The 27,596-nt window shown below is 43.9% G+C and overlaps 1 protein-coding gene across 2 annotated transcripts in view; it reads left to right on the forward strand.

The window, feature by feature from the left end:
- Positions 1-25,873, forward strand: part of RAB11FIP1 (RAB11 family interacting protein 1) — a 35,318-nt gene extending 9,445 nt beyond the window's left edge. The window contains exons 2-6 of one of the 2 annotated variants that reach the window (XM_049865937.1): positions 8,237-8,679; positions 10,103-10,904; positions 11,907-13,775; positions 14,747-14,855; positions 22,461-25,873. In XM_049865937.1, the coding sequence (XP_049721894.1) occupies positions 8,237-8,679; positions 10,103-10,904; positions 11,907-13,775; positions 14,747-14,855; positions 22,461-22,679 (3,442 nt within the window). In that variant the 3' untranslated portion in view covers positions 22,680-25,873. The remainder of the gene's footprint in view (positions 1-8,236; positions 8,680-10,102; positions 10,905-11,906; positions 13,776-14,746; positions 14,856-22,460) is intronic. The other variant, XM_049865938.1, reaches the window with a different exon arrangement.
- The last annotated feature ends 1,723 nt before the right edge of the window (positions 25,874-27,596 follow it).

A 27,596-nucleotide genomic window follows, 5' to 3' on the forward strand; every position in this document is an offset into this window, starting at 1 on the left:
ATGTCCAAAGTACCTAAGATGAAGTCTTGCCATCTTTGCTTCTAAGGAGCATTCTGGCTGTACATCTTCCGAGACAGATCTGTTTATTCTTCTGGCAGTCCATGGTATATTCAGTATTTTTCGCCAACACTATATTCAAAGGCATCCGTTCTTTTTCGGCTTCCTTGTTCATTGTCCAGCTTTCACATGCATATGGGGTGATTGAAAATACATGGCTTGAATGAAGCACCTTAGTCCTCAAACAGACGTCTTTGCTTTTGACTACTTCCAGGAGGTCTTTTGCAGCACATTTGCCCAAAGCGATATGTCATTTGATTTCTTGACTGCTGCTTCCATGGGAGTTGATTGTAGATCCAAGAAAAATGAAATCCTTGACAACGTCATTCTTTTCTCCGTTTATCATGATGTTGCTTATTGTGAGGATTTTTGTTTTCTTTATGTTGAGGTATAGTCTATACTGAAGGCTGTAGTCTTTGATCTTCATCAGTAAGTGCTTCAAGTCCTCTTCGCTTTCAGCAAGCAAGGTTGTGTCATCAGCATATCTCAGGTTATTAATGAGTCTTCCTCCAATCCTGCCACACTCCTCTTCTTCATATAGTCCAGCGTCTCATATTATTTGCACAGTGTACACATTGAATAGTATGGTAAAAGGATACAACCCTGAGGCACACCTTTTCTGATTTTGAACCAAGTAGTGTCCCCTTGTTCTGTTCCAATGACTGCTTCTTGGTCTATGTATAGGTTCCATATGACCACAATGAAGTGTTACGGAATTCCCATTGTTTGCAATGTTATCCATAATTTGTTATGATCCATGATTTGTTATGATCTGTACAGTCGAATGCCTTTGCATAGTCAAAAAAACATGGGTAAACATCTTTCTGGTATTCTCTGCTTTCAGCCAAGGTCCATTTAATATTAGCAATGATATCCCTCATTCTGTGTCCTCTTCTGAATCTGGCTTGAATTTCTGGCAGTTCCCTGTTGAGATACTGCTGCAACCGTTTTTGAATGATCTTCAGCAAAATTTTACTTGTGTATAATATTAAGAGTATTGTTCGATAATTACCACTTTGTTGGATCACCTCTCTTTGGAATGGGCACAAATATGGATCTTTCAAATATGGTTAGCCAGTTTTCTGTCTTCCACATTTCTTGGCATAGATGAGTGAGCACTTCCAGCTTTGCATCTATTTGTTGACACATCTCAATTGGTATTCCATCAATTCATGGAGCTTTGTTTTTCACCAGTGCCTTCAGTGCAGCTTGGACTTCTTTCTTCAGTACCATCAGTTCTTGATCATAGGCTACCTCCTAAAATGATAGTGCATCGAGCAGTTCTTTTTGGTATAGTGACTGTGTATTCCTTCCCTCTTTTCATGTTTCCTGCATCATTCAATATTTTGCCCATAGAATCCTTCAATATTGCAGCTTGAGATTTGAATTTTTTCTTCACTTCTTTTAGCTTGAGAAATGCCAAACATGTTCTTCCCTTGTGGTGTTGTAACTCCAGGTCTTTTGACATTTCATTATAATACTTCACTTGTCTTCTCAAGCTGCCCTTTGAAATCTTCTGTTCATTTCTTTTGTGTGATCATTTCTTCTGTTCGCTTTAGCTACTCTACGTTTGAGAGCAAGTTTCAGCGTCTCTTCTGACATCCATTTGGTCATGCTTTTCTTTCCTTCCTGTCTTTTTAATAACCTTTTGCTTTCTTCATATATGATATATGACATTCATATATGATGTCCTTGATGTTATCCCACAGCTCGTCTGGTCTTCGGTCATTAGTGTTCAGTGCATCAAATCTATCCTTGAGATGGTCTCTAAATTCAGGTGGGATATACTCAAGGTTGTACTTTGGCTCTTGTGGACTTGTTTTAATTTTCTTCAGCTTAGCTTGACTTGCATATGAGCAATTGATGGATTGTTCTGCAGTTGGCCTCTGGCGTTGTTCTGACTGATGATATTGAGCTTCTCCATTGTCTTTTTCCACAGATGTAGTCGATTTGATTCCTGTGTATTTCATCTGGCGAGGTCTGGGTATATACTTGCCGTTTATGTTGTTGAAAAAAGGCATATGCAATGAATAAGTCATTAGCCTTGCAGAACTCTATCATGTGATCTCCAGTGTTGTTTCTATCCAAGACTATATTTTCCAACTACTGATCCTCCTCCTTTGTTTCCAACTTCCACATTCCAATCACCAGAAGTTATCAATGCGTCTTGATTGCGTGTTTGATCAATTTAAGACTGCAGAAGTTGGTAAATATCTTCAGTTCCTTCAAATTGGCATTAGTGGTTGGTGCGTAAATTTGAATAATAGTTATATTTCTGGTCTTCCTTGTGGGCATATGGATATTATCCTATCACTGACAGCATTGTACTTCAGGATACATCTTGAAATGTTCCTTTCAATGATGAATGTGACACCATTCCTCTTCAGTATGTCATTCCCAGCATAGTAGATCATATGATTGTCTGATTCAAAATGGCCAATAGCAGTCCATTTCAGCTCACTAATGCCTAGATATGGATCTTTATACATTCCATTTAATTTTTGATAACTTCCAATTTTGCTAGATTCATACTTTGTACGTTCCATGTTCAGATTATTAATGAATGTTTGCAGCTGTTTCTTCTCATTTTGAGTCGTGCCACATCAGCAAATGAAGGTCTCGGAAGCTTAACTCCATCCCTGTCATTAATGTTGACTTTTCTGAGGAGGTAGCTCTTTCCCCCAGTTGTATTTTGAGTGCCTTCTAACCTGAGGGGCTCACCTCCCAACACTATATCAAACTAATGTTCTGCTGCTATTCAAAAGGTTTTCACTGGCCAATTTTTTAAGAAGTAGATTGCCAGGACCTTATTCCTAGTCTGTCTTAATCTGGAAGCTATACTGAAACCTGTCCACCACGGGTGACCCAGCTAGTATTTGAAATACTGGTGGCATTGCTTCCAGCATCATAGCAACACGCAAGCTACCACAGTACGACAGGTTGACAAACGAGTGGTGGCAGAAGCTTGTAGGTGTTCTCAACTGCTAACCAAATGATTTTCAGCTTTGTTTTTATCCCATAGGGAAAATAATTAAGGAATTGCTTTTTTAAATATCTTCATCTAAGCAACATTGAATGTATCTTCTATCCCAAACAGGATGTCACATGCTGTTCTGCTCTTCCTGCTTCTTTCCTCATTGAAGGACATAATCCCCTGTGTCATGATGCCTGGTTATTGTGGAGATGATTAATGCTACAAGTCATGGTTGAAATTTTGAATAGAAAGTAGGCTGTGAATCCATGCTGGACCCATAGACAGCTACGCCCTGGAATCAAGCACAAAAACTTCTAAAGTGTTTGAAGTAACATGTAGAGCTGGTTGTCCTCCTTTGCTCTTCTGGAGCCTCTGTGTTGAATACACCCAGTTGTCTTTGAGTCGATTCTAACTTGTGACAACCCCATGTCTGCCAGAGTTGAACTGTGCTCCATGGGGTTCTCAGTGGCTGATTTTTCAAAAACAGATCACCAGGCCTTTCTTCTGAGATGTCTCTGGGTGGACTTGAACCTCCAACCTTTCAGTTAGCAGCTAAGAGTATGTTATTATTCACCACCAGGGACTCCACATTGATATAGTAGTTACTAATTTTGCTGAAGAGTTCCTAAGCAAGTAGTTCTTAGAGCCTTGGGGGGTTAAATTAGCTGAGAGCCTTATTTGTGTGTGAATGTCCTTATTTGTAAGGACATTGTATATTTTAGCAGGAGTTTCTTTTCATTTTTAATTAATTCCCCGTGCTTCAAAGTTAAAAAAGAGTAGGCAGCAGTTATCCCAGTATTACAAATACTTTGTTATATTTGGTGAGCTGCTTCTAGCACACTGGAGGGTAAGCTTTCCAGGGGCAAGGACTGGTCTCTTCTTTTTGTTTCCAATGTCTGGCATATATGTGGTAGTTGCTCAAAAAAAAAAAAATTTTTTTTTTTTGAACCGAATCTCTGAAGCCATCATTTCTCTGTCTGCCCTCTGGAATGCTTTAAAGGAAAAACATGTTTGCTGCAGCTGCAGAAAGATTATTTTTGAGACATACCAGTCAGTCCTTCACAAGTGTAGTCCTGAATGTCTGCAGGGATGGACCATGAGACTTTGCGTCTCCCAGTAGCAGGAACCGCACTGCCCTGCCCCGGCCACATTCCAGTGGAAAGGCCCTCTGGGCCAGCTTACGGTGTGTTTGAGAAACTGTATGTTCTGAGGCAAACTGGCATGGTGGGATGGTTTTACCATTCCCAGAATGACTGTCTAAAAGCCTAAGAGATTTTACAGTGCCGGTCCAAGCACTAGCCCCCAGTCAGGTTACTTGGGAGGCAGATCTGTGTTCTGCAGCCTGCTCCTGCATGTGTCTTCCTTACTGTATCTAGTTCATCCTTTGTCTAAAAACTCGTTACCATCGAGTTGATTCCGACTCCTAGCAACCCTGTAGGATAGAGTAGAACTGTCTCATAGGGTTTACAAAGCTGTAATCTTTCCAGAAGCAGACTGCCACCTCTTTCTCCTGTGGAGCGGCTGGTGGGTTTGAACTGCCAACATTTTGGTTGGCAGCTGAGCGAGCGCTTAACCCACTGCACCAGCAGGACTCCTTATCCTTTGTCTCCACTTTCTTATTTCTCTTAATAAGATGTCTTTTTGAAACTATGGAAGAGTTAAATGACTTTTTGTATACTTTTAGCCATTACCTTGGGTATGACCAAAAAGAATGGTCAGGTGGCCTGTTCAGAGAATGTGTATTTTTGCTTGTGTGTGCCCAGACCACCCCCAGAGGGCATGCAAGAAACTGGTCATAGTGGTCATGTCTGGGAGGAAGCCTGAGGCAGGGGCCCAGGAGGAGTAGGAAGATTCAACGTGTCATTCTATACCATGTTGTGTGATTTTTTTACCCCAAGTTTATTCCCGAGTTATTACTTTAAAATGTAGTTTATGTAAGTTTCCTATCACTTTCTCGATATGCAGAGATTGTTTTAAATTTGAATTATGAGTAAAAATGATTATTTGCTTACATAAGAGATCATTTAATTTTTTGGTAGACTCCAGGATTTTTCTAGAATATGGGCATTTTTTTTTAAGTTGTTATATTGGGATTATGGCCTTCTTTCTGTGCTTTGCCCTTTGGACCAGGAAAACGGACGCAGCCCTGATGTCTGAGCTAGCCTAAGCTTCCTGGGCCTCCCTGAAAGGTAATGCTAGAACACACCCATACTGTATCACATGCTCTGTGGCCTCTGCTGGGTCTTCATTATTTATGAACTACTTCCGTGAGGTGCAGGAATTACGCAAACCAAAAAACAAAGGCTCAGAAACACTTAAAGTGGAATTGATGCTTAAATGTGAAAACCTACAAACGTGTTCGGAATTTCTCAGCGTGAGCCATTCTTGGACCACGGCTTTCACCTTGTTATCAAATTATGCCTGTGTCAGATAACCCTCGCTTAAGCAGTTTTTGAATGTAACGATAGGGATAGTCTTGGGTAATAGAAGAAGCAACTCCTGACCTCCTTTCCAGCTTTAAGAAGTCCAGCTCAGAGTTTTAGATATTCGGAACATTTGCCTGAAATGCTTACCTGCCCATGAGCCGGCAGAGTTTTCACATCCTGAAAGAGCCCTGTGGCTTCTCCTGCTACCTACCTGGTATTTGGTTTTAGGTGTTTGCACAGATGCTTGTGAAAATAAGCAGTAAGAACAGTTGGTGTAGTTTCTTTTCACACCTCCTTATTGGTGTTGGAAGTTTCCAAAACAAATTCCACTTTGGTGCCAGGGGATTGGGTTTGAGTATCAGGTAATAATAGGCCCCCAGGGAAGGACTCGGGCGGCGTAGTGGTTAAGAGTTACGGCTGCTTACCAAACGGTCGGCAGTTCAAATCCACCAGCTGTTCCTTGGAAACCCTATGGGACAGTTCTATTCTGTCCTATAGGGTTGCTATGAGTCAGAATAGACTTGAGGGCAATGGGTTTAGGGAGGACTCTGGAGTTGGCTGTAGCCTCCCTCCAAATAAACAGACTTTGGCATTGATACTTTCAGGAAGGCGAGCCTGGCCCCAGGAACTGTCAAAGTGGCCTTCTTTGAAGGCCTGTAGCTGCTGACAGAAGAGGCTGTATAAAGGAAGCCCCTGGCTGACCCCTCCCCTGGACGGACAGGGGAAGCACCCTGCCTGCCTGCAGCTGCCCTGGTCATCTGAGCCACAGCTTTCAGGCTTTCAGCTGTCAGCCACTTCCCCTTTTCAGGTGCCTACAATTGGTATTTACAAAAACCTTTCTGTCACCTAGGCTACCGTTTAGCACATGACTGTCAGAAGAGAAAAAATACAAATAATCCTCTCAACATCGAAGTGACAAATAGACAAATGATTCCAGGTCAGGCCCTGGAAACTATATGGGAAAGACATTAAGCTGGCAGGGGTGAAGTTGTCTGTAAAGACAACACCCAACCCTTCCGCCCCCCGCCCCCAGCTGTGGATTGTGGTTTTAAACCATAGATTTCCCCTAGAGGTCTAAAATTGGAGCTTACATCATTTTATCAGATCCGGGATACGCACTGTGTTAATCCAGTTTAAATTTTTCTTGATGACTTTGCATGTTGGACTTTATGTAATCTTGTAATTTACCGATTGATGGCAAGCTACGGGTTTTCCCCACTCTCCTTTTATCTTGGAGTATTTTAAATTAGAAGCTTAAACTTGCTTCAAAAAGAATTTAAAATCGAGCCTTTCTGTCTGTATTGCAAAAGATGGCCCACAGAAGGTAAGTTAGGAGAGAGAGTACAAAGCAGGAAACCTGACGGAGGAGAGAGAAGTCTGAGCTTTGGAGAAATGCAGAGCTGATTCAGAATCTTGTCTGTGCTTCTGAACAATTGCATGACTTAGTACAAAGGACCTAACTTCTGAGCCTTGATTTCTTCATATCTGTAGTGGGTGGAATATCCACTTTGTCATTCTTGTGAGACTTCGATAAGGACATTTCTAAGTGTGTTCAGTGCCAGGTATGTCGTAGGTGCCGTTTAAATGTTAGTTTTCTGCTTCCCTCAGCCTCTTTTCTCTGAGTGTAGAATGAGCTAAGATCGTGGAGGCAGCGATCAGCCCTGTGAACAAAACACAGATGAAGGTGAAAGAGGAAGCTGTACTTATTTGGGCAAAATCATCATTTCCTTAAAGTCCACGTCCCTCAGCTCTGAAGTAGGTCACTGGAAAGAACGCCAGAATGTGGGTTCTCAGTTTGTGAGGGTGACCCTGTATGGGGAGCTGTTTGTCTCGCAGTGGTTATGCCACTAACCAGGCTCACATTCTTGCAGTTTACCAAAGAGATCAGATTCCCAGACGGAAAATGAATACCAAAGGAAGATTTTCTTTTTTTTTTTTTAAAGTGTCTGGCATGTAGTAGGTGCTCAGAAAAAAAAAAATTTTTTTTGAACCGAATCTTCGCAGTCATTTCTCTCTCAGTTCCGTGGTGTGTTGGCTTAACTGCACATTGTTTTTAAGACAGACCAGTTAGTGCTCACCTGCTGCCAAACCAGTCAGTGGCATTGGACTGATACAATACCATTTGCCATATCTTGAAATAGTTTGCAAATTCCCAAGTGAAATGCTTAAATGATTGAAATATTCATTTCTTTTTTTTATAACCTTTAAGCTAGGGAGGATTGCGTCCTTTCCAGTTTTTCTCTTTTATTAATCTTTGTCTTACATATTCCGTTACTAAATGGCAGGGACTGTTCCTTACTACAAACTCTTCATTTTTCTCTGAGATTTACATATAGGTTTGCACACTATCTTCTTAGCTGTTTTTGTATGATTTTTGAATTTTTAGCCTACTGAAGGAAAATACCAGTCATCGGAAATGACTTTGTAGAATGGTTATGTTATATATATATATATATATATATATTTTTTTTAGAAATAGCTTTTTACTGAATCAGGATTTTAGGCAATGACAGTAAGTACAAAACCAGACCAGATCTTTGCCTCGTGAGTGTCTTCTCAAAAGTTCTGCCCTCATCCCCCACCCCACCCACTGCCCCTGCAAAAACAGAGCATAAGAACGTGTTTGTGTCTGAAGTTGGTAGTAGCAGAGAGGAGAGGCTAGTTAGGCTTGGAGATCGTTTGTGAAAATTGTTTCAATACATGTGTATTTATCACAGTTAAAAAAAATTGCTTCAGGCTCTTCAGTTCAAAGGTAACCTCTCAGCCTTTCTCCTTGTAGGTGGTATACCTTGAAATCCAAACCAGGAAAGAAGGATAAAGAGCGAGGAGCAATTGAGGTTGACATCCAGTTTATGAGAAACAACATGACTGCTAGCATGTTTGACCTTTCCATGAAAGATAAGTCTCGGAACCCATTTGGAAAACTAAAAGACAAGATCAAGGGGAAGAATAAGGATAGCGTATCCGATTCCGCTTCTGCCATTGTCCCCAGCGTGACACCCTCAGCTGACAGTGATGATGAGTCTTCTAACAAAGACAAGAAAAAGAAATCAAAGATCAAGACCTTGTTCTCCAAGTCTAATCTGCAGAAAACACCACTCTCCCAGTCCATGTCCGTCCTGCCTACTTCCAAGTCAGACAGAGTGCTGCTTCGTCCTGGAGACTTTCAGTCCCGGTGGGAAGATGAAGACAATGAGGACGACTCCTCTTCCACCTCAGACAGTGAGTTTCTTCCTTCTTCTCACTGGGTTTTTCTTCCTTAACTTAGCCTACTTGCTTTGGGAGAGAAGAAACAAACGCATTGTGTGTGCGTGTGTGTGTGCATGCGTGCGTGCGCACGTGTGTGCATGCGCACCAAAAACACGTTTTAAAGAAGAGATTTTAATTCAGCTCTTATTTACCAAGATGATGAGGATGAGAATGAAGATGATGGGGTATCTTAATCTTGGTTAGGCGGCCCTCTCTATCTTCTAAGCCCTCTGGTTTCTAAGAATGTATAAATACTTTTAAAAATGCCTGGTACTGGTCTAGTTGCTTCCATGAACTACTGACTCCTTTGCCATGAGACCATAAGAACTGGATGGCGCCCAACTACCCTTACTGAACTTTTTGGTCAAGGACTCAATAGAAGAGTTCTGATCCAAAGGGGAAAAAATGTGGAACAGAATTTCAAATTTCTTAAAGAATCCAAACTTACTGGACCAATTGAGATTGGAGGAACTCCCAGATTTCTTGCCCTGAGAAAATTTTTGAGCCTTGAACTGAAACTATCCCCTGAAATCATCTTCAAACTAAACAGTGGTTTAGCTGAACTAATAAAAAATGTTCACCTTGAGCGTTGTGCTCTTGTAAAGGATTATCTATATCAGATGAAATTGACAATAGTAACTTTAACGAATAGATGAGTAGTTTATGGGGTAGTGAGCCTAAGTCAATGGTGGTGAAAATATAGGGAGAGATAGCAAGAATGGTGATGCATTGTGAAGAATATAACGAATGTCATTGAACTGTACATGTGGAAATTGTTGAATGGGTTTATGAACTGTTGTGTATATTTTCACCAAAAAAAAAAAAAAAGGCCTGGTTTTGTAACTAAGGTGTATTAGGACACATTTTGTAAGCTAACAAAGTTTATCAATGTTTTTTTAAAAAGGGTAAAACATTATAGTAATTATATAACCTTATAGTGTAGTATTTCATTAATTTATCAGCTATTTATTGAGCTTCTATTTTGTGCTTTAACCCTCATGGGATACATTCTAGTGGAAGCTAAAGAATCCACTTCCTTCTACTCTGAATTAACTGTATTTTGAACTTCAATTTTAATTACCAAATCCTTACTATTGGCCAGATTATGTTACTCCACCGAGAGTGTTGCCCTTTTCATTGGTTTAACACAGGGTTTCTCACCTTTAGCACTATGGACATTTTGGACTGGATAATTCCTTGTTATGGGTGGTGGGAGGGCTGTGCTGTACATTACAGGACGTTTAGCAGCATCGCTGACTACCCACTAGATGCCAGTAGCACCCCACTAGTTGTGGCAACCAAAAATGTATCCAGACATTGACGGATACCCCCTCCCCAGTTGTGAACCACTTGTTCAACTTCTTATCCCTTTCTGTTTTTGTTTTTCTCCCCATAGTCATGACTGACAAGAGAACAACAAGTGCAGATTCCAAGCAACTGAACCAGATCAACTTCAGCCTGTCCAAAAAGGAAGGACTCTCCTTTCTCGGTGGCCTTCGGTCAAAGAATGACACCCTTTCCCGCTCTAATGTCTGTATCAATGGGAACCATGTTTACCTGGAGCAGCCAGAATCCAAGAGTGACACCAAGGACAGCAGCCCTTCCTCCTCCCCGTCCCCCCAGGGCTTCACGAGGAAGCATTTGTTCTCATCCACAGAAAACCTCGCTCCTCGGTCTTGGAAGGAGCCTGGGGAAGCAGGTGGAGTGGCATCCGACAGGCAGCCCTCCGAATCTTCCACACAAGACTCTTTGAAATCCATGTCTCTGCCATCCTACCGACCAGTGGCTAGTGGGGACGTTAGGGGAAACCTGGCCCCAGGGAACTTGGAGACTGCAAAAGAAACCAAAGAAAGCAAGAAGCAGGAGAACAAGAAGCCCTCTTTGCTTTCTCTGGTGACAGGAAAGAAGGATGTGACTAAGGGCAGTGAAGGCGAAAGCCCTGCTACCATCCCAGTGAAGGAGAAGGAGGGCGTGCCCCCAGAAATCAAACCAAAGCAGGATGGGTTGGAGCCTGTTAAAGACGTTATGAGACAGTCTGAGAAAGATACTCCAGCTCTTGTCTCCGGACGGGGTAAATCTCTAAACCCCTTTGAAGAAATACAGATCACAGAACCAGAAGCTGAGCCAGAGTCCAGATCTGAACCTAAACCACCTGTCCTCTCTGCAAGGGCTCCCCAGACCAAAGCTGTCAAACCTAGGTGAGTCTTGGCTCTTCTCATGCAGGGCCTCCCACCTCACTACTCATGGTATTCAGCAAAGCCTACCATTAAAGCGCACCTTGCTTATTCCCTGGCGGTACACATCTATGCCAAAGGTGTACTAGTCTGAGTCGTTTTTTTTTAACCAGTCCCTGCTACCTGCCTAACCTGCCCCACACAAATCAAAATAATGTTGCCCAGCCCAAAGCCACTGGTCCAGCAGGCATAGCCTGTCCCTCTCAGTATGACAGTCAGACCCCAGTGGAAGTTCATGCCGTGGTCCCTAGCAGGTTCTGAGTGTTGCAAGTTGGGAATACTAGATTTGGGTTGTGACAGGTGCAGAATGTGTGTTTCTTAAGCTCTTCTTGCAGATCTTCCTCAGAGGCAAATGTTTTCTCTTTGCACATTGCCGTATTGGTTTGCTGGCACGAGGTCCACTCTTGAGTGTGTTGCAACAGTTCTCTCTGTGTTTACTTTGCCTGCTGTTGCAAGAGCCCAGGTGGACCTTGGGGAATTTCTGCTTTTGGCATGACTCACATTCACGTCGACAGTACCTCTGTGGCCTGGGGTGTGAGAGGCTTTGTTTTGGAGATTCTGCTTACTTTGGTCTGACACACACACACACACACCCAGTTCCTCTTCAGAATCTGGGCCTGTTGTCTCATGATACATCTTCTACTGCTTTGAACTTTTTAGATGCTTGTCGCCCTGCAGTAACCCAATGCTAGGGTTCTGTGTTGATCACCGAAAGAAGCCGTAGGCTGTTGCTTTAGGATCTTTCCATTTCTGTTGCAGCAGACCTCTGTGTTGCAGATGTGCTTGGTGATGAAAGTGGCCCTTTCGTATGTTAAGTATTGGTGTTCTTTCTTTAGTTTGTTAAGATTCTGCCCCAAAAGTAAAAAAGTTCTCCCCTTTTGAACAACTTTAGTTTTATTTATTTATTTTGGTTTCTTACGATGCATCTGCAACTGACCTGCAGACTTTATTTTGTCCTTTTTACAGACTGGACGTGTCTCCAGAGGCTCAACCCAAAGCCGGGCTTCCTTCTTCCCCTGACTCGCCTCTCTTTTTTTCCACTCTCTCGTCCGATTCTGGTCAGACCCCTCTCCCTACTGAATTGGGGCGTGATTCAGAGACACAGTCCTCTGAAAGTCCTTCTGTCTTCTCCTCTCTCTTATCTCCCATACCAGCTCCCATTTCCACATCCACTCCTATTGAAACCTGGCCTTACACAGACAAGGGCCAGGCCAGTTCTGAAGAACCATCTCTGCACCTTAAAGCAGAGTTGCAAATGGAGAGTGTAACGCAAGTTCCAAATACTGTTTCTTCTGCCTTGGGATCACTTTCCAAACAGCCACCCGATCCGGTGTGTAAAGGGGCAGAAGACTCCCCAGTGGGGAAGACCGATGAGTTAGAGATAGGGAAGAATACCAGCAATGAGGAACCCGAAAACTCTCTCCTGGAGCAGCCTGAAGCGGGGCAAAAAGGGGAGCTTCTGAGGTTTTCCCCGCCAGAACAAGACTCCATCCCTTCATCTGAAGAGGCCCAAGAAAAAACATTTGCCCTTTCAGTCAGAAGTGGCAGAACTGAAAGCTCAGTGGGGAAGCCACACATGGGGGAAAGCACAGACTCTGAGACTCAGTCTAGATCTTGGGTGGAAAACAAATTTAAAGAAGATGAGGTGAGTTCTGCAACTGAAGAGGTGGCACCCCCTCTTAAAATGGGAGAATCAGTCCCCCCACTTGATTCGGTGACACAGAAACATGAAGAGATGGATCTGAATGCCAGCAAAGGCCAAAAGAAAGTCCAGAAGCGTGTGTCATTTTCTGAGCAGCTCTTCACAGAAGAGGAGGTGGAGAGGTCCACTGGATGGATGGAAGAAGACAGAAGTAACTCCCAGGAACTGAACCGTGAAAGGGCTGCTGCTGAAAGTGTGTGTGGCGGGGAGCCCTCTAAGTCTCCCCACACAGAAGGCTCAGAGAGGGAAGCTGTGGCTGAGCCTGGGCTGTTGGACTGTGGTGTGTTGGCTCCCATGGTGGAGCATGAGGAGAGTTTCTCAGAAGCCCCCATGAGTGAAGCAAGCTCAGAGAAAGACACTGTACCCATTAGAACAGCGGGAGACGATACCCTCATGGAGCAGTATCAGAGCAAAGCCAGTGATCATGAAGGCCTGTTGTCTGATCCCCTGAGTGATCTTCAATCTGCCGCGGATGTTAAATCTCCAGTCATGGCCGATCTGAACCTAACGCTGCCTTCCATTCCTGAAGTCGCATCGGATGATGAAAGAGTAGACCAGGTTGAAGGTGTCAGAGAGACAGCAAGGGTGGCAGCTCTGGAAGTAGGAGCATCCTCCTTGAGCATGTTACCTCCCTGTCCTGAGAAGAAAAAGGGACCGAGTGATGTGGGAGATGGTTCTGCAGTGCCTGCAGAGAGCCCTCATGACTTCAGGTCTAAAGCATCTGTTACAACTTCTTCAGAGCAAATGGCAGCTTTAGGAATTCATGAAGCACATCTTGGCAAGAGCTCCAGCTTGGATAAACAGCTGCCAGGTCCTGGCGGCAGTGAGGAAGAAAAACTGGAGGGAAATGAGAGGCCAAGCCAGCCTCCTGGCACGTCCCTGGACCCTCCCGTTTCCAGTCCTTCCCTCTCTGAGCCCTTTTCTGCCACACACTCTCTCCCTAGCTCTCCACATTCTAACACTCACCACACTAGTTCAGCAGAATCTCCCCAAAAAGCCACAGCAGAGGGCTCCGCTGCTAAAGTTGAAAATTCTGGGAAGAGGAAGCCGCTTCTTCAGGCCTGGGTCTCACCCTCAGAGACACATCCAGTCTCAGCTCAGCCAGGCGCTGGAACTTGGTCAGCCAAGCACAGGTGAGAGACGGGCAAGATTGTCTTCATAAATGTGAGCCATGTTCCTCCTCTTGGCTTTTTAACTGCAGAGGTTTTGGCTTTCTAGCCACACAGAGGTTCTGATGTTATAACCAGTCTGTTTTGTTGGTAGGGCCTATTTTAAAGGGCTTCCCCCCGTGGTGGGAATACCTCAAGACCCCCCTGTGTTTTAGCAAGAACACAGTAGTAGTCTTCAAAGATAGTTTAGGAATTGTCCTGCAGTCAGATCTTGAGCTCTGAAATTGTAGCAATGTTCTGTGACCAGTATCTCAATAGTCTCAGAAACGTGCTGAGATTAAGTGGTAGAATCTAGCAGTGTGAAAACTTCCTTTAATTTAAGCACTGCCTGATGTAAAGCTGGCATGTTTCTTCTGAACTTTTTACTGTTGAAGAACATAGGCCCTGCAGGGACTTGCAGGGTGGAATCATAGGTTATAGTTACCTCCAAAAAGCAACCCCCTGCTGTCGAGTCGATTCTGACTCACAAAATCCTATAGGACAGAGTCCAGCTGCCCTGTACAGTTTCTGAGGCTTTAAATCTTTACGGAAGCAGACTGCCACATCTTTCACCCACAGAGCCACTGGGGGTTTCGAACTGCTGACCTTTCGGTTAGCAGCCGAGCGCTTTAACCACTGTGCCACCAGAGCTCCTTTCCCAAAGTAAGAGACTGCCTTTTATGTTCTCCTGGTATTCATGAGATAAAGGTCTTGTGTAAATATCAAGACACCTGACCAAGGGTATGCTTTGCTGGCTTGCATGTGGCTGCTTGGTTCTGACTTCTTTCATTTCACAGGACCTTAGACATTGGCATGTGTTGGATTGGAGATGTGAACACAGCATGTCGCCAGTTGCCTTCCTTGTCGATCTTTCTGGCTGCCATCTTTGAGATGGGCAGTTTCTCAGTTCTGCCATTACTGAGAGGTCTAAGGGTCCCTTTTCTCCTTCTCTTTAGACTTCATCCTGTGAAGCCAATGAACACAACAGCCACGAAGGTTGCTAACTCCAGTTTGGGAACTGCCACCATCATCAGTGAGAACTTGATCAATGAAGCCATGATGAAGGTATGTCTTCTCTAAGAAGGTGGCATGGTAGTTAGGATTCTACCAAAAATGTCTAGAGCCACCATTATTTACATCACCCTGGTAACAGGTAATGACAGGACTAGTTTAATCATACTTCTGGTGTCTTTGGATAGCCTTTGAAAGCCCCTAGATTTTCCACTGGATAATTACTCTTTCCCTGATAGTTATTTAGTTATTGTTTAATTTTTTTTTATGTCTCAAGGAGCATGGTTGACTCCAACACTTCTTTTTGGTGAGAAGAAAATGTCATCTACAATCTGGCCCATTCAAAGCAGGTGTTTCAGTTCCCACGTGTCCTTTCTTACCTTTCAGTAAGAATATATCATTGTCGTTGTATTCACTATGTGAATGTACTTTTTTTGTGACTTTATTTTGAAATCATTTCAAAGCGATAAAAAAAAGTTGCAAGCATAGTACAAAGAACTGTGTGTCCTTCATCCTGATTTACCAGTTGGTAACATTTTACCAGTTGGCTTTATCATTCTCTCCCTTGCACTTTCTCTGTCTTCTCACTGTGGATATGCTTACACATATTCATACATTATTTTCTTTCCAAACCATTTGAGAGTAAGTTGCCTGCATCATGTCCCTTTCCCCTTAAATAAGTGCGTAAACCCTAAGAAAAAGGACTTTTTTCAAAATCAGGAAATGTAGCATCAACATAATACTATTTTCTTATCTGTAGTCCATATTTCAACTTGACCAGTTGACCAGTTGTCCCAGTAGAATCCCTTTTAGTTGTAGTCCCCGCCCCCCCCCCCCCGTCAAGGATCCGATCCACAGCTGTTCGTTGCATCTAGTGTTCTTGCCTCCTTGTCGTTGTCAGTTGCTCGTGAGTCTATTCTGACTCATGGCAACTCCTGGTCTTCTCTGACTTAGCATCACACAGACTAGGAGAGAATGATTTACTAAGGAATTGGTAACCTTAAGTTTGTAAGGATGTGTTGTGTTTCAGCTGCTCCATGGGATTTTCAAGGCCGTGACCGTTTGGGAAGCAAATCACTAGGGCTGTCTTCTGAGGTACCTCTGGGTGGGTGTGAACTGCCACCCTTTCAGCTAGTCAAGCATTTAACTGTGTCACCCAGAGATTTCTCTTGTTTCTTTTGTTGTTTTTGTTTTGTGCCATCGAGTTGATTTTGACTCATAGCGACCCTATAGGACAGAGTAGAGCTGCCCCATAGGGTTTCCTAGGCTGAAATCTTTAGGGGAGCAGGTCGCACAGAACGGCCGTTGGGTTCGAACTGCTGACCTTTCAGTTAGCAGCCGAGTGCTTAACCATTGCACCACCAAGGTACCTCCTTGTCCCTTTACTCTCTTCCGTTCTGGAACAGTTCCTCAGCCTTTCTTTGTCTTGTTAAGACACTAACTTTTTAAAGAGTTTAAATCCGTTGTTTTGTAGACTTTTCCTCAGTTAGGGTTTGTTTGATGTCTCCTCATGATTTGGTTGAGGTTATATTCATTCTGACAGGAATTAACCACGCAAGTAATGCTTCCTTCTCACTGCGTCATTAAGGAGGCACAGGCGATCGTTTTGTCCCGTTAGTGGGCGTGTTAACGCAGATGACTTAGCATGGGTGATGTCTGCCAGGTTCTCCACTCTAAAGATGCTATTTTTTTTTTTTTTTTCTTCACAACTAATAAGTAATTTGTGGGGAAATGATTTGGTACTATAAATATCCTGTTCCTCTTCAAGCTTTCACTTCAACTTTCCGTACCCATTGACAGATATGGTGGTTGCAAAATGATGATTTATTTTCAAACTCTGCCACATGCGTGGGAACGCCCTGGAGTTCTCTTTTTCACTTAACAGTACGTCATAAGCTTTTCTGCATGTTGCTAGTTGATTATACTTTGAAATGGTTATACCAGTAATTACTTAACCATTCTCCTATCACTGGATATTTAGGTTGTTTTCTGTTTTCTCTATGAATAGCACTATCATAAACAATTTCTAGCATGGAACTTTTTCTCTTCTTTTAGATTATTTCCTTAGGCTAAGTTGCCAGGAAGAGTATTACGGGATTAGAGGGCTTCCTCTCTTTCAAAAACATGAACTAACATTAAAAAACAACCGCTCTCCATAAAAACAAGACTAGCCTCCCAGATTACATCCTCGATGATCTCTGCTTTAGGGTGTCTTCATCCCGCCCTTTTTGGTGATAAAACTGGAATGATTTAGAATGCTGCCTTGTCGCAAACTCCTGGTCTTCTCTGACTCAGTGTCACGTGGACTAGGAGGGGATGATTTACTAAGGACCTGATGGCCGTAAGTTTGTAAAAAAAAAAAGGACGTGTTGTATTTTAAATATGTGGAGAGGAACTTCCTAATTGACTACTGGGGACTGCAGTCTGTACAAATAAACTTTATTTTTATTTAGCAATAATTATTTATATTTTATATGGCACAGTGGTTAAGAGCTTGGCTGCTAACTAAAAGGTCGGCAGTTCAAATCCACCAGCCACTTCTTCGAAACCCTCTGGGGCAGTTCTACTCCGTCCTATAGGGTCACTGTGAGTTGGTTTTGACTCGATTGCAACAGGTTTGGGTTTTTTTTAGTTTGTTTATATTCAGCAGTAATTAATTATTGCTGAAAACGAGTTAGCATCTTCTGACCCTCTTGCCCTTTCTTCCCTTGTAGCACTTGCGGACAAGCAGATGGTCACCGTCATTCTCAAAGCTAGGAGCCCTAACCAGAACTGTGTACCTGCTGTGTGCTAGGCCCAGTCCATCGAATGTCCCCTAAATTGACCAGTGCAGCTTGGCTAGCGTCTGTGTTGCAGGCAGAAAGGGCAGCACTTGTCTTCCTGGAGCTAATGCTATTTACCGGGAAACTGGGCAAAAGAACAGTATAAAGACATCAGCACAGCCAGCATAAGCGATGATAATGAAGATGGATCATTCAGCAGCCTCCCGTATACCCTTCCTTTTAGTGTGGAATGTAACTGGGCTGCAAAGAGAGACAAACACCTAGCTTTTGGGAAGTTAGGCCCTTGGCTCCCATTTTATTTACCCTTCAAAGTGCATTTAATCAGGGGTTTATCTCCTGGTGCTGATTTGGAGAGTCCTCTTCATTGTTATTGTTGTGTGACCCTATAGGGCAGAGCAGAACAGCCTTATAGGGTTTCCAAGGCTGTAATCTCAAGGCAGATTGCCACATCTTTCTCGCATGAAGTGGTTGATGGGTTTGAACCATTGACCTTTTGGTTAGCAGCGGAGCACTTAACTGCTGCACCACCAGGGCTGCTTCGATTGGGAGAGTAACTTGCCTTGAAGCAAAGGCAACTGCAGCTTGATTTGCTCATGATTTCTAAGCCCTGCTTCTGCCCCTCTGCCCGTCTGCAACCCGGCTTTTGGTCCTGGACCATACATACCTAGTAAATACTCTGAGTAAATATGGAAGGGTTTCTGGAGACTCTGTTATTGGCTTGCCATATAGACACTTTGTAATAAGGCATAAATAAGGCAATATTTATTTTCAAAAAACAAAACCCAAAAACCATTCTTGAGGAGGTTGCAAAGTAAGAGGGAGGTTAGGGAACGAAGTTGCACAGCTAAAGTTATGAAAAGCTAGTGGGGTCATTACTACAATGGCTTTTTTTTCTCCCCTTGGTTATTGTTTTAGGACCTCCACCCTGTATAGATGATTTATAACTAGGAGTATATTATTTGCTCCGGTGTCTTTAGCACTTCTGTTTTAAAATAACGAAGCCAACTAGATCCAAAAACCATCTGTCATATTATATGGAAAGTGTTGGACACGTATTTGAATGTACCTCATTATAACGATGTAAAAACAAAATCCGGTGTAAAACTTCTGGCAGGAAATATGTGATAACAGGCACCATCGTTTTTTTTGTTTTTTGCTTTAACAGGTATTTTTTCCTTGCCTCGTCCTTTCCTCCACAGTTGCTCACTTTTCTGTAGTGGTGGATTGTCATAATGGTTAAGTGCTATGGCTGCTAACCAAAAGGTCAGCAGCCCGAGTCCACCAGGTGCTCCTTGGAAACTCTGGGGCAGCTCTACTCTGCCCTATAGGGTTGCTATGAGTCGGAATCGACTCGACGGCAGCGGGTGGTGGTGGGTTGTCATATAATTTTTAAAAATCATCACATGAATGGGATTTTCCTATGATTTAAAAATCTTTTATATACCTACACATGTACACGTACATCCTCCTCTCCCCCTTTGGATTTCAGAATCCAAACTCAGTAGCCGTTTGGCAGTTTGTACAAAGTACCTTAGGCATGCATACCTTTCCATAGGTACTTACCCTAGACAGCTGTGTAGATGCGATACCGCCAGAGATACAGATTCCTGCATTTTAATTGAAAGCAGCCTAAATATCCAGCAGTAGAGGATTGCTTAAAATATAATGGAATTTTAAGTAGCCATTAGAAAAGGAATTTTTGCTAAAATTTAACGATGGGAAAATGCTCACGAAATAATAAGTAAACCAAAAAAAAAGCTATGAAAATATTTTTTGTACCATGCTAAAGTTGTAAAACATGAACAAACCTAGGAAAAATAAGAAAGAGACCTAAATGTTTATGTGTCAGAATTATAGGTAATGATTTTTTCACACTTCTGTGGTTGGGATTTTTCTATGTTGAGTAATATTCCTTTTATTTAAAAAAAAAAAAAGCTGTTATTTTTGGGGAAAACCAATTTTAATTCAGCCTTCAAGGTCTAGTTCAGATGTCACTTCATAGTTGACATTTGTCCCGATCACCTGTGTAATAGTGATCTCTTGCCTGTCCAGGCTCCTGAAGCACACTGCACCCCTGTGGACTCTAAGCCAGTGAGCCTGTATTCCTGGCATTGCCCCGTATATGTCGGATACTGTGTGGACCTGGAGTCGGCAAATTGCTAACCCTGGCCCCTGCCCTCCAGGAGCGCCTGCCTGGTCTTAACCCTCCATCGTCAGCCTCTTCATCTTTTTATCTCCCAAGCTCCCTTGCAGAGTATCTCATTTTTCAAAATCCTTACATGACAGAGATACAACCTAAAAAGCCTTGAGGGTATATTCTTAGCTATTGCATACAAAGACTGTTTTCCTTCATATGAAATGTAAACATGCTGCTTTTTTGGTTTAGTACTGCTTTTGAAGTCACAAACAGAGTGATTGAGGCCCAGATGTTGTCTCTGAATGTATGCTTTCAGTAAGCCTACAAAAAAAAAAAAGTTTAAGGGAGAAGCTGTTTTTCAGAAAATTACCACTTACTATTTGTGTGCAGCTTGTCTTGTGATGCACCTGCTAACCAAAAGGACAGCAGTTCGAATCCACCAGCTGCTCCTTGGAAACCCCATGGGGTAGTTCTCCTCTGTTCTGTAGGGTCACTATAGATTGGAATCGACTCAATGGCAACGGGTTTTGTCTTGTGTGAGGTTAAAACTCTATATATGAAAATGTCTGTGTGTGAGTGTCTAAGCCAGTATTGCAGTCATCATGCTTTGCTTCTTGGCCAAGATAATAGAGGTGGGATTTCTCTCCTGGATTCTGGCTACATGTAGGCAGCTTGCATCACTAGACTGGGTAGGGTCCTGCCATGTTGCCACTGAAAAGTGATCGTTGACGCTCTTCTTAACTTGGATGCTTCTTATAGAAGGTAGCTTCCTACCCTCCCTGCTGGCCTGTGAAACTGCCATACCCTCAAGGCAGGCCTCAGAGTTCTGCAGGCAAAAGTATTTTGAGGTTGTTCCAGGACTTTGTTTTTTTAAACTTGTAAACTCCTAAGCCAGAAAAAGTGAGTTGGGTTTTTCTGTGTGTGTGTATGTGCTTTAGATGGGTTACAGAGCAAATTAGTTTCTTATTAAACAATTAGTACATATATTATTTTGTGACATTGGCTGCCAACCCCACGATGTGTCAATACTCTCCCCTTCTCGACCTTGGGTTCCCCATTTCCATTTATCCAGCTTTCTCGTTCCCTCCTGCCTTCTCGTCCTTGCCCCTGGGCTGGTATGCCCATTTGGTCTTACATACGTGGTTAAGCTACATGTATTATTGTTTGCTTTATGGGCCTGTCTGATCTTTGGCTGAAGGGTGAACTTCAGCCGTGATTTTAGTACTGAGTTAAAAGGGTGTCCAGGGGCCATACACGCGGGGTTTTTCCAGTCTCTGTCAGATCATTAAGTATGGTCTTTTTTGTGAGTTAGAATTTTGTTCTATATTTTTCTCTAGTTCTGTCCGGGACCATCTATTGTGATCCCTGTCAGAGTAGTCGGTGGTAGCCGGACACCATCTAGTTGTGCTGGACTGTCTCGTGGAGGCTGTGGTAGTTGTGGTCCGTTAGTCCTTTGGACTAATTTGTCCCTTGTATATTTAGTTTTCTTCATTCTCCCTTGCTCCAGACAGGGTGGAAAATTAGTCTGCCCCCCCCACCCCCACCTGGGACAATTCTACTCTGCCCTACAGGGTCACTATGAGTTGGAATAGACTCGATGGCAGTGGGTGGGTTAGTGGGTCCTAGAGACTTGGCACAACATGTTACTTTTTATTTAATCCTTATTTTGTGTTTCCTCATGGTTCGGGTCTTGTCAGATTGCAGTTAGACTCCAGTTGTCCCAGATTATAAATGCCAGTAAAGTACAGTAACTCTTGAGGGTGCCTGCTCATTCATCAGGAGTGGGAACATTACATCCAGCTTTAGTACAGCCCTCTGTGTACCCAGAGGGTGCACCCTAGATGTCTGAGGGCAATGACTGCAATATGGTGGCATTTGGCCTTGACTCTGCAGAGTTTTCCTGAGTGTGAAATGACTGCAGGTGAGCGCTTTGCGTGGCCCCTGCATCCATCTAATCGCTGAATCCTCTGAGTGTCGCTTAGGCAGTAGGAGAAAGAGGGCCTGGGCTAGACACGACCTGTTGTGTTGGAAGGAAAGCTCTCGCCTGCTGTCTTCCTGTTTTTTGTTGGGCCCCGTCGGGCTTGGGGCTCGTCGTTCAGCTCTGCACTGATGCTGGCCTGTGCGAGCTCTTAGTGTCCAGGGAGGCATGGACACTCATTTGGAGGATTGAGTGCTCCAGTGATTATACTTCTTAAACCCTAGACCCAGAGTCTAGTCCAGGGGTCTGCAGCCTGCGAGCTAAGTACGATTTTTAAAGGAATCCTTTGGTGGTGCAAACAGTTACTGCACTTGGCTGCTGACCGAAAGGCTGGCAGTTTGATTCCATCCAGAAGCTCCTCGGAAGAAAGGCCTGGCAATCTACTTCTGAAAAATCAGCCTTTGAAAACCTTACCGAGCACAGTTTTACACTGACACACATGGGGTCACCGGGAGTTGGAGTCGACTCCACAGTGACTGCTAAGATAAAAAGCAAAAAACAAGGAAGAATTTGCAACAAAGATCATATGTGGCCAGCAAAGCCTGAAAGATTTACACTGTGGCTCTTAAGAGAAAAGTTTGCCACCCCTGGTCTAGTCTTTAAACTTCATCAGTCAACAACCTGTTTTCAACCTAAATTGAAAACACAGAAACCCAGGAGACCCAGATCACTAATTTGCCTTTTTTGCATTTCTTTTAGACACTTGATTTCTATGTTGACTTTGTAACCTTTTTTTTTCTTCCTTTCTCTCCTCTGCACAGAAATACAACCCCTCAGACCCAGCTTTTGCTTATGCACAGCTAACCCACGATGAGCTGATCCAGTTGGTCCTCAAACAGAAGGAAACAATCAGCAAGAAGGAGTTTCAGGTTCGAGAGCTGGAAGACTACATTGACAATCTGCTAGTCAGAGTCATGGAAGAAACCCCCAACATCCTCCGCATTCCAGCTGAGGTCAGCAAAAAGGCAGGGAAGATGTGAATCCCCAGAAGAAAACACTGAAAGGTTTTTGTGAGTTTGTTTCCACCTGCCGTCAATGTCAAGGACTTGGTATGCCTGATAACTAGCAAACAGGCTCCAAATCACCGTCTTCCTTACGTGTTATCTGGCAAGGGTCAATTCTACCAGTTGAAGCCAGGTTAATTATTACAATGAATCTTTTACTGTACGTTCCCAGGGTTTTATCTTTAAATGCCACTGTGCCTTTAACTATGCTGTAAATATTTTATGCCCACCAGACACATGGTCATAAGATCTGACCCTGGGCCGGAGATTCAGATGGCACAGGAGATATTGGTGTATTCTAACTCCGGGGTTTTCTTTCTGTGAGCTTGAGGTTTTAAAATACATATCCTCCAGCCAATAAAACTTAGGATGAAATGAGAAGGATCATGTTGGTGCTGTGACACATACTTTCTTGGCTTGTGAGTAGCTCAAGTGTGATTTTCTGGCTGCAGATGCTAAATTTTGTCACCATGTAAACCTACGGGCTTCTCATACTTGGCTCTTGTTGGGTTATTTTGTTTGTTGTTTTCGACCAGAACAGAGGAGTTGAGGGAAAACCTCTGAGTGTGCCTTTTAGACTTTGAACAAGCTGCCTTTTCTAATCAGCTTTCACTACTCTCCAGCCTTGAAATAGGCTCTGTGTGGGTCCATGGCCCCTTCTACTGCGGATACCACACGTAGACTAGGGAGTTAGAGACTCACTTTTCCCTCAGTTGGGGAAGTTGATCAAAGTCCCCCTCTGGTGATAGCAGGGTTCCTGCTGGCTAGAATGGCCTGTTAAGTGCCTTGATAAGGGGTTGGCTCACCCAGGCACTTATGTAAATGGTTCCCTCAGGTATGGAATGACGTCAGTAGGATTCCTTTGGCCGTTTCCCCCTGTGTCTTTGTTGTTTGGCTCCCCGGTGGTTTCCTTAGCAGCAGTTCCTGGAGGACAGGACCCACCAAATCCTCCTAGATGAAGATGCCCCTTGGTTGTGCAGGCCACGGGGAGTCACGGGGTTGGACCCTGAAGGGCTTGAACTGGGTCCTTGTGGCTGTTTTGGCCCTGCTGGAACAGAAACCCAGGCTACTTCTGGGACACAGGAAGTTGTAGTGAGGGGCTTAATCTAGTTCATACAGTGTAAAAGCTAGTAGAAAAGCAGCAAGCCTCAGCCTTTATCCTGTGCTGCTTTTTCATCTTCCCGTCATGAAGCGACTCACAGACATTCTCGTTATACAATTGTGAAGAGCAGAATGATACTTACTTTGGATTGCTGTATTTTTTTTTTCTAATTAATACACTTTTTTTTTTTTTTTTTTAAGGACACCTGTCTTCTTAATAGCACCAGTTCAGATTTTTCAGCTAACCTGATTGTTAGTAACCTAGTATTGAAATCAGGACGTTTCCATATTGGTCGTTTCTTCTCCCGGGAGTGATAGAATCTCACCAAATCTTGACATCTGCCCGGAGGAGACAGGCCATCGGGGTGGGCAGGGGTGAGATGATTGTGGGTTAATTAACTGGGACTGTCTTCTATGTATGTTGTGATGCTGTGGCTAAGAGCAGAGGTGAGGGGCAGCTGGATCTCTTTTCATGCTCACTTTTGGCAACAGTGTGGGTCACGTTGGAGCACTTTAATCTGAAGGATAATACTGTAACTTGATTTATCTGAACAGCCTTTAATTATCTACAGCTATGTTATTTAACACTCTCCTACAGTGCTGGGGGACCATTGTAAACTTCTCAGATGACTTGTGTTTTGTAGTGCTATGAAATCTTTTTACATGCCTATAAAGAAAATTGTATATTCACTTGAACTCTGAAAATGTATGTATTTGTTCTGTATTATGTTTTTTTACTTGATAGAAATGTATTCTTACTGTGATAGCCCAAGTGTACTCTGAGCAGACTCTCTTCCTCTGGAGAGCTGGCTCCGAGACCTGCACTGTTCACGAGAGGAGGTTGGTCTGGAGGTATCTGCCGTTAGGACCTTGGGCATGTCACTGGGTGTTTGAGAAGGATGCCTTTGAGTGGAGGGGTGAATTTCTGTGCTCTGAAATGCCACTTGGGAACTCTGGAGAATGAAGGACACTTTACTTCAAGGGTCTCTGGCTCCTACCACGGCAGGACAAAAATGCAGTCTATAGCATTCTTGCACCTCGTTATGTAGATAGCCTGGAGGTCATTCAGTTAATAACTGTCCTTGAAGACCTGACTTTGGGGAAGAGTTTATCTAGAAACAGCTGTTGCCTGCTCTGAGCCACTAGCAGAGGGTGGGGAGTGGCGTGCTGGAGGGCCGATGACTGGGGTGTGTATACGGGTACAAGTCCAGTAAGACAAGGAGAGCTAGGACTTGCCTCAAGCAGCTTTAATTGCCAACCTAACCGATGCTCTGGGAGGAGGCTTGTGCTCTGTAGCACCAGGAGTGCCTTGCCAGCTACTTCCAGAAAGATCAGTCAGCACTTTCAGGAAGCATCAGATTAAATACCAAACACCACTCAGTGAACTTGAACTGGAGGCCAGCTTCCTGAAAAAATGCCAGTCCTTTGGCCAGTTGTTGTATATCATCTCATTCCTGGGACTTTGACAGGTGTCCTGCCTCCCTCTGTCCCAGTGTGTTCACCTCATCAGGGTAGCAGAGTGGAGGGGAAAGAAAGTCAGTCTGCTCTTCATGCTGAACAGCAGTGACACTGAGTGGAGATGTGTGTGCTGCGTGAATGGGGTACATGTGTGTGGGGCCCAGCACTGTTAACAGTAGGAGCTTAAAAGGACAGAGAGGGAGCAAGGTCTGTGACTGTTAGCCACTTATGTATTGAAAGTTAGAGGCAATTTAATGTTTAAATATGCCAGACCTCCCCTCCCTGGGCCCCTTCTCCCAACCTACCTTTTCTTCTTTTTTAGAACTACTAATTAATGATCTGTCAATTGCCTTAGGTGGAGAACCTAACCTCCTAGTATCCACACCAACCTCAACTCTGTGGTTTCTTGGTATCGGCTACGTGAGGTGCTAAAGTGGTCCTTTCCCCCAACTGAAGGATCACTCAGCATTTTTGGATTCCAAAATTATTAATTTCCAGCTTTGTTACTTTGGGAGCTTTGAATTTCTTGCGTTTCGTTTTTGAGAAGTAACCTAAAATGTCCTAGAACACTAAATAAAACGGTACTACCTTTCAAAAACTTGTGTCTGTAGTTAAGTATCTGTGCGGTAAAAATTCCTTCTCCAACCCCTGAAATGCCACTTGGGAACTCTGGGGTCCCCAACCCCTTTCTCCCCCAGAGGACAGGACCTCTCTGATCCCTTACCTGTGACACACCCGTCATCCTGGCCTGGAGGGACCATGGCGTTCACCGGATGAACGTCATTTCAATTTTTGCCACCAGTGCTGAAACCAAAAACTCGTTGCCGTTGAGCCGTTCCCACTCAGAGTGACCCTATGGGACAGTGTAGAACTGCCCCATGGGGTTTTCAAGAAGTGGCCGGTGGATTCGAATTGATGACCTTTTGGTTAGCAGCCGAACACTTAAGCGCTGCGCCACCAGGGCTCCACACCAGTACTCGAGGCAGCCGCCTTTTCTTTTGCAGCGGGTGCCTTTGGATGAGCACATGAGCAAGGGTCCTTTGACTTCTTTCCTCACCACCAATTGCCCAAAGAATGGAATCTTTACTTTCGGGCCACAAGTTAAATTCCAGTTGGTTTCAGAACTACCCTGGAACTACTTTCAGAACTACTACCGGAACCAGGTCTCCGGTCCAGTCAACTTAGTTTATCATTGCTAAGTAGAGGGCTGTACAAGGAGTCCCCTGAGCTCAACAATCCCAAACTCCGAGCCTTCCCTGATCGGGGAGGGGTGTACCTGCCCCACAGGCATAGGCCTTACGCTCAGGGGCCCCAGACCTCTTGAAAGGGGGATATACTTTTTCTTTCTTAGGGAAAAAGTCACACTGTAGAGGGACCGGAGGCAGGCAGTGCCTGGGAAGCTCCTGGGGAGGAGCGGGTAGACCTTCCCTAAAGGCATCCCTGGTTTTGGTGGAGGGACTGGTTGATGTCAACGGTGGGGCCACCGTGTAGTGATCTGAAAATAAATTCTCTTAATAAAACACACAGTTTTCCAGGTTTTTTTAAAAAAGTCCTCCAAGGAAGAAGTTACGCAAGTGACCCCAACTTTTTCCTTCAAGATTCATTTCCCTTACTTTGGAATTCTCTCAATTTGTTTCCTATTGGTGGTGGTAGTGGTTGCCATCAAGTCAGCCCCCGACTCCTGACGACTCGGTGTACAACAGAACAAAACCCTGTCCGGTCCTGCGCCATCCCTATGATGGGTTGTGGATTGGACCGTTGTGATCCGTAGCGTTTTCATTGGCTCATTTTCAGGAGTAGATCACGAGGCCTTTCTTGCTACTCTTAGTCTGGAAGCTCCACTGAAACCTGTTCAGCATCATAGCAACACACAGACCTCCACTGGCAGACGGGTGGTGGCTGTCCAGGAGGTGCATCGGCCGGGAATGGAAAGCGGGTCTCCCCCATGAAAGGTGAGAATTCTACCACTGAACCCCACGTGGTTCCTACTACTGCCACCAAGCCCAGCCCTGAGAAGCAGGCAGTTCTATCTTTAAAACTGCAACCCAAGCAGGGATACAACTCCTTCCTTTACTTCGGAGTCCCCTTACCCCAGGTGCTAATAACGGAAATTTTTTAAAAAACAGTACCGAAAATAAATGAACTATTCAAGGCTTATGAACAGCAATGAAAAGGGAAGTTTTCCCAAATCCAAGTTTCTGAGCTGAAGGAAGTCAAGCTCTAAAGTCAGGGGACTTGGTAGCCATCTGCCTGTCTCTGCCAGTGGCCTTAGGTTCTTCCCTTGTCGTCTTGGCTGCTTTACAGGTCCCCCACGTTCCATCTCTGGGTGAGCCA

Source organism: Elephas maximus, chromosome 22, assembly GCF_024166365.1.
Source record: "Elephas maximus indicus isolate mEleMax1 chromosome 22, mEleMax1 primary haplotype, whole genome shotgun sequence".
NCBI classification, from domain to species: Eukaryota; Metazoa; Chordata; class Mammalia; order Proboscidea; family Elephantidae; genus Elephas; species Elephas maximus.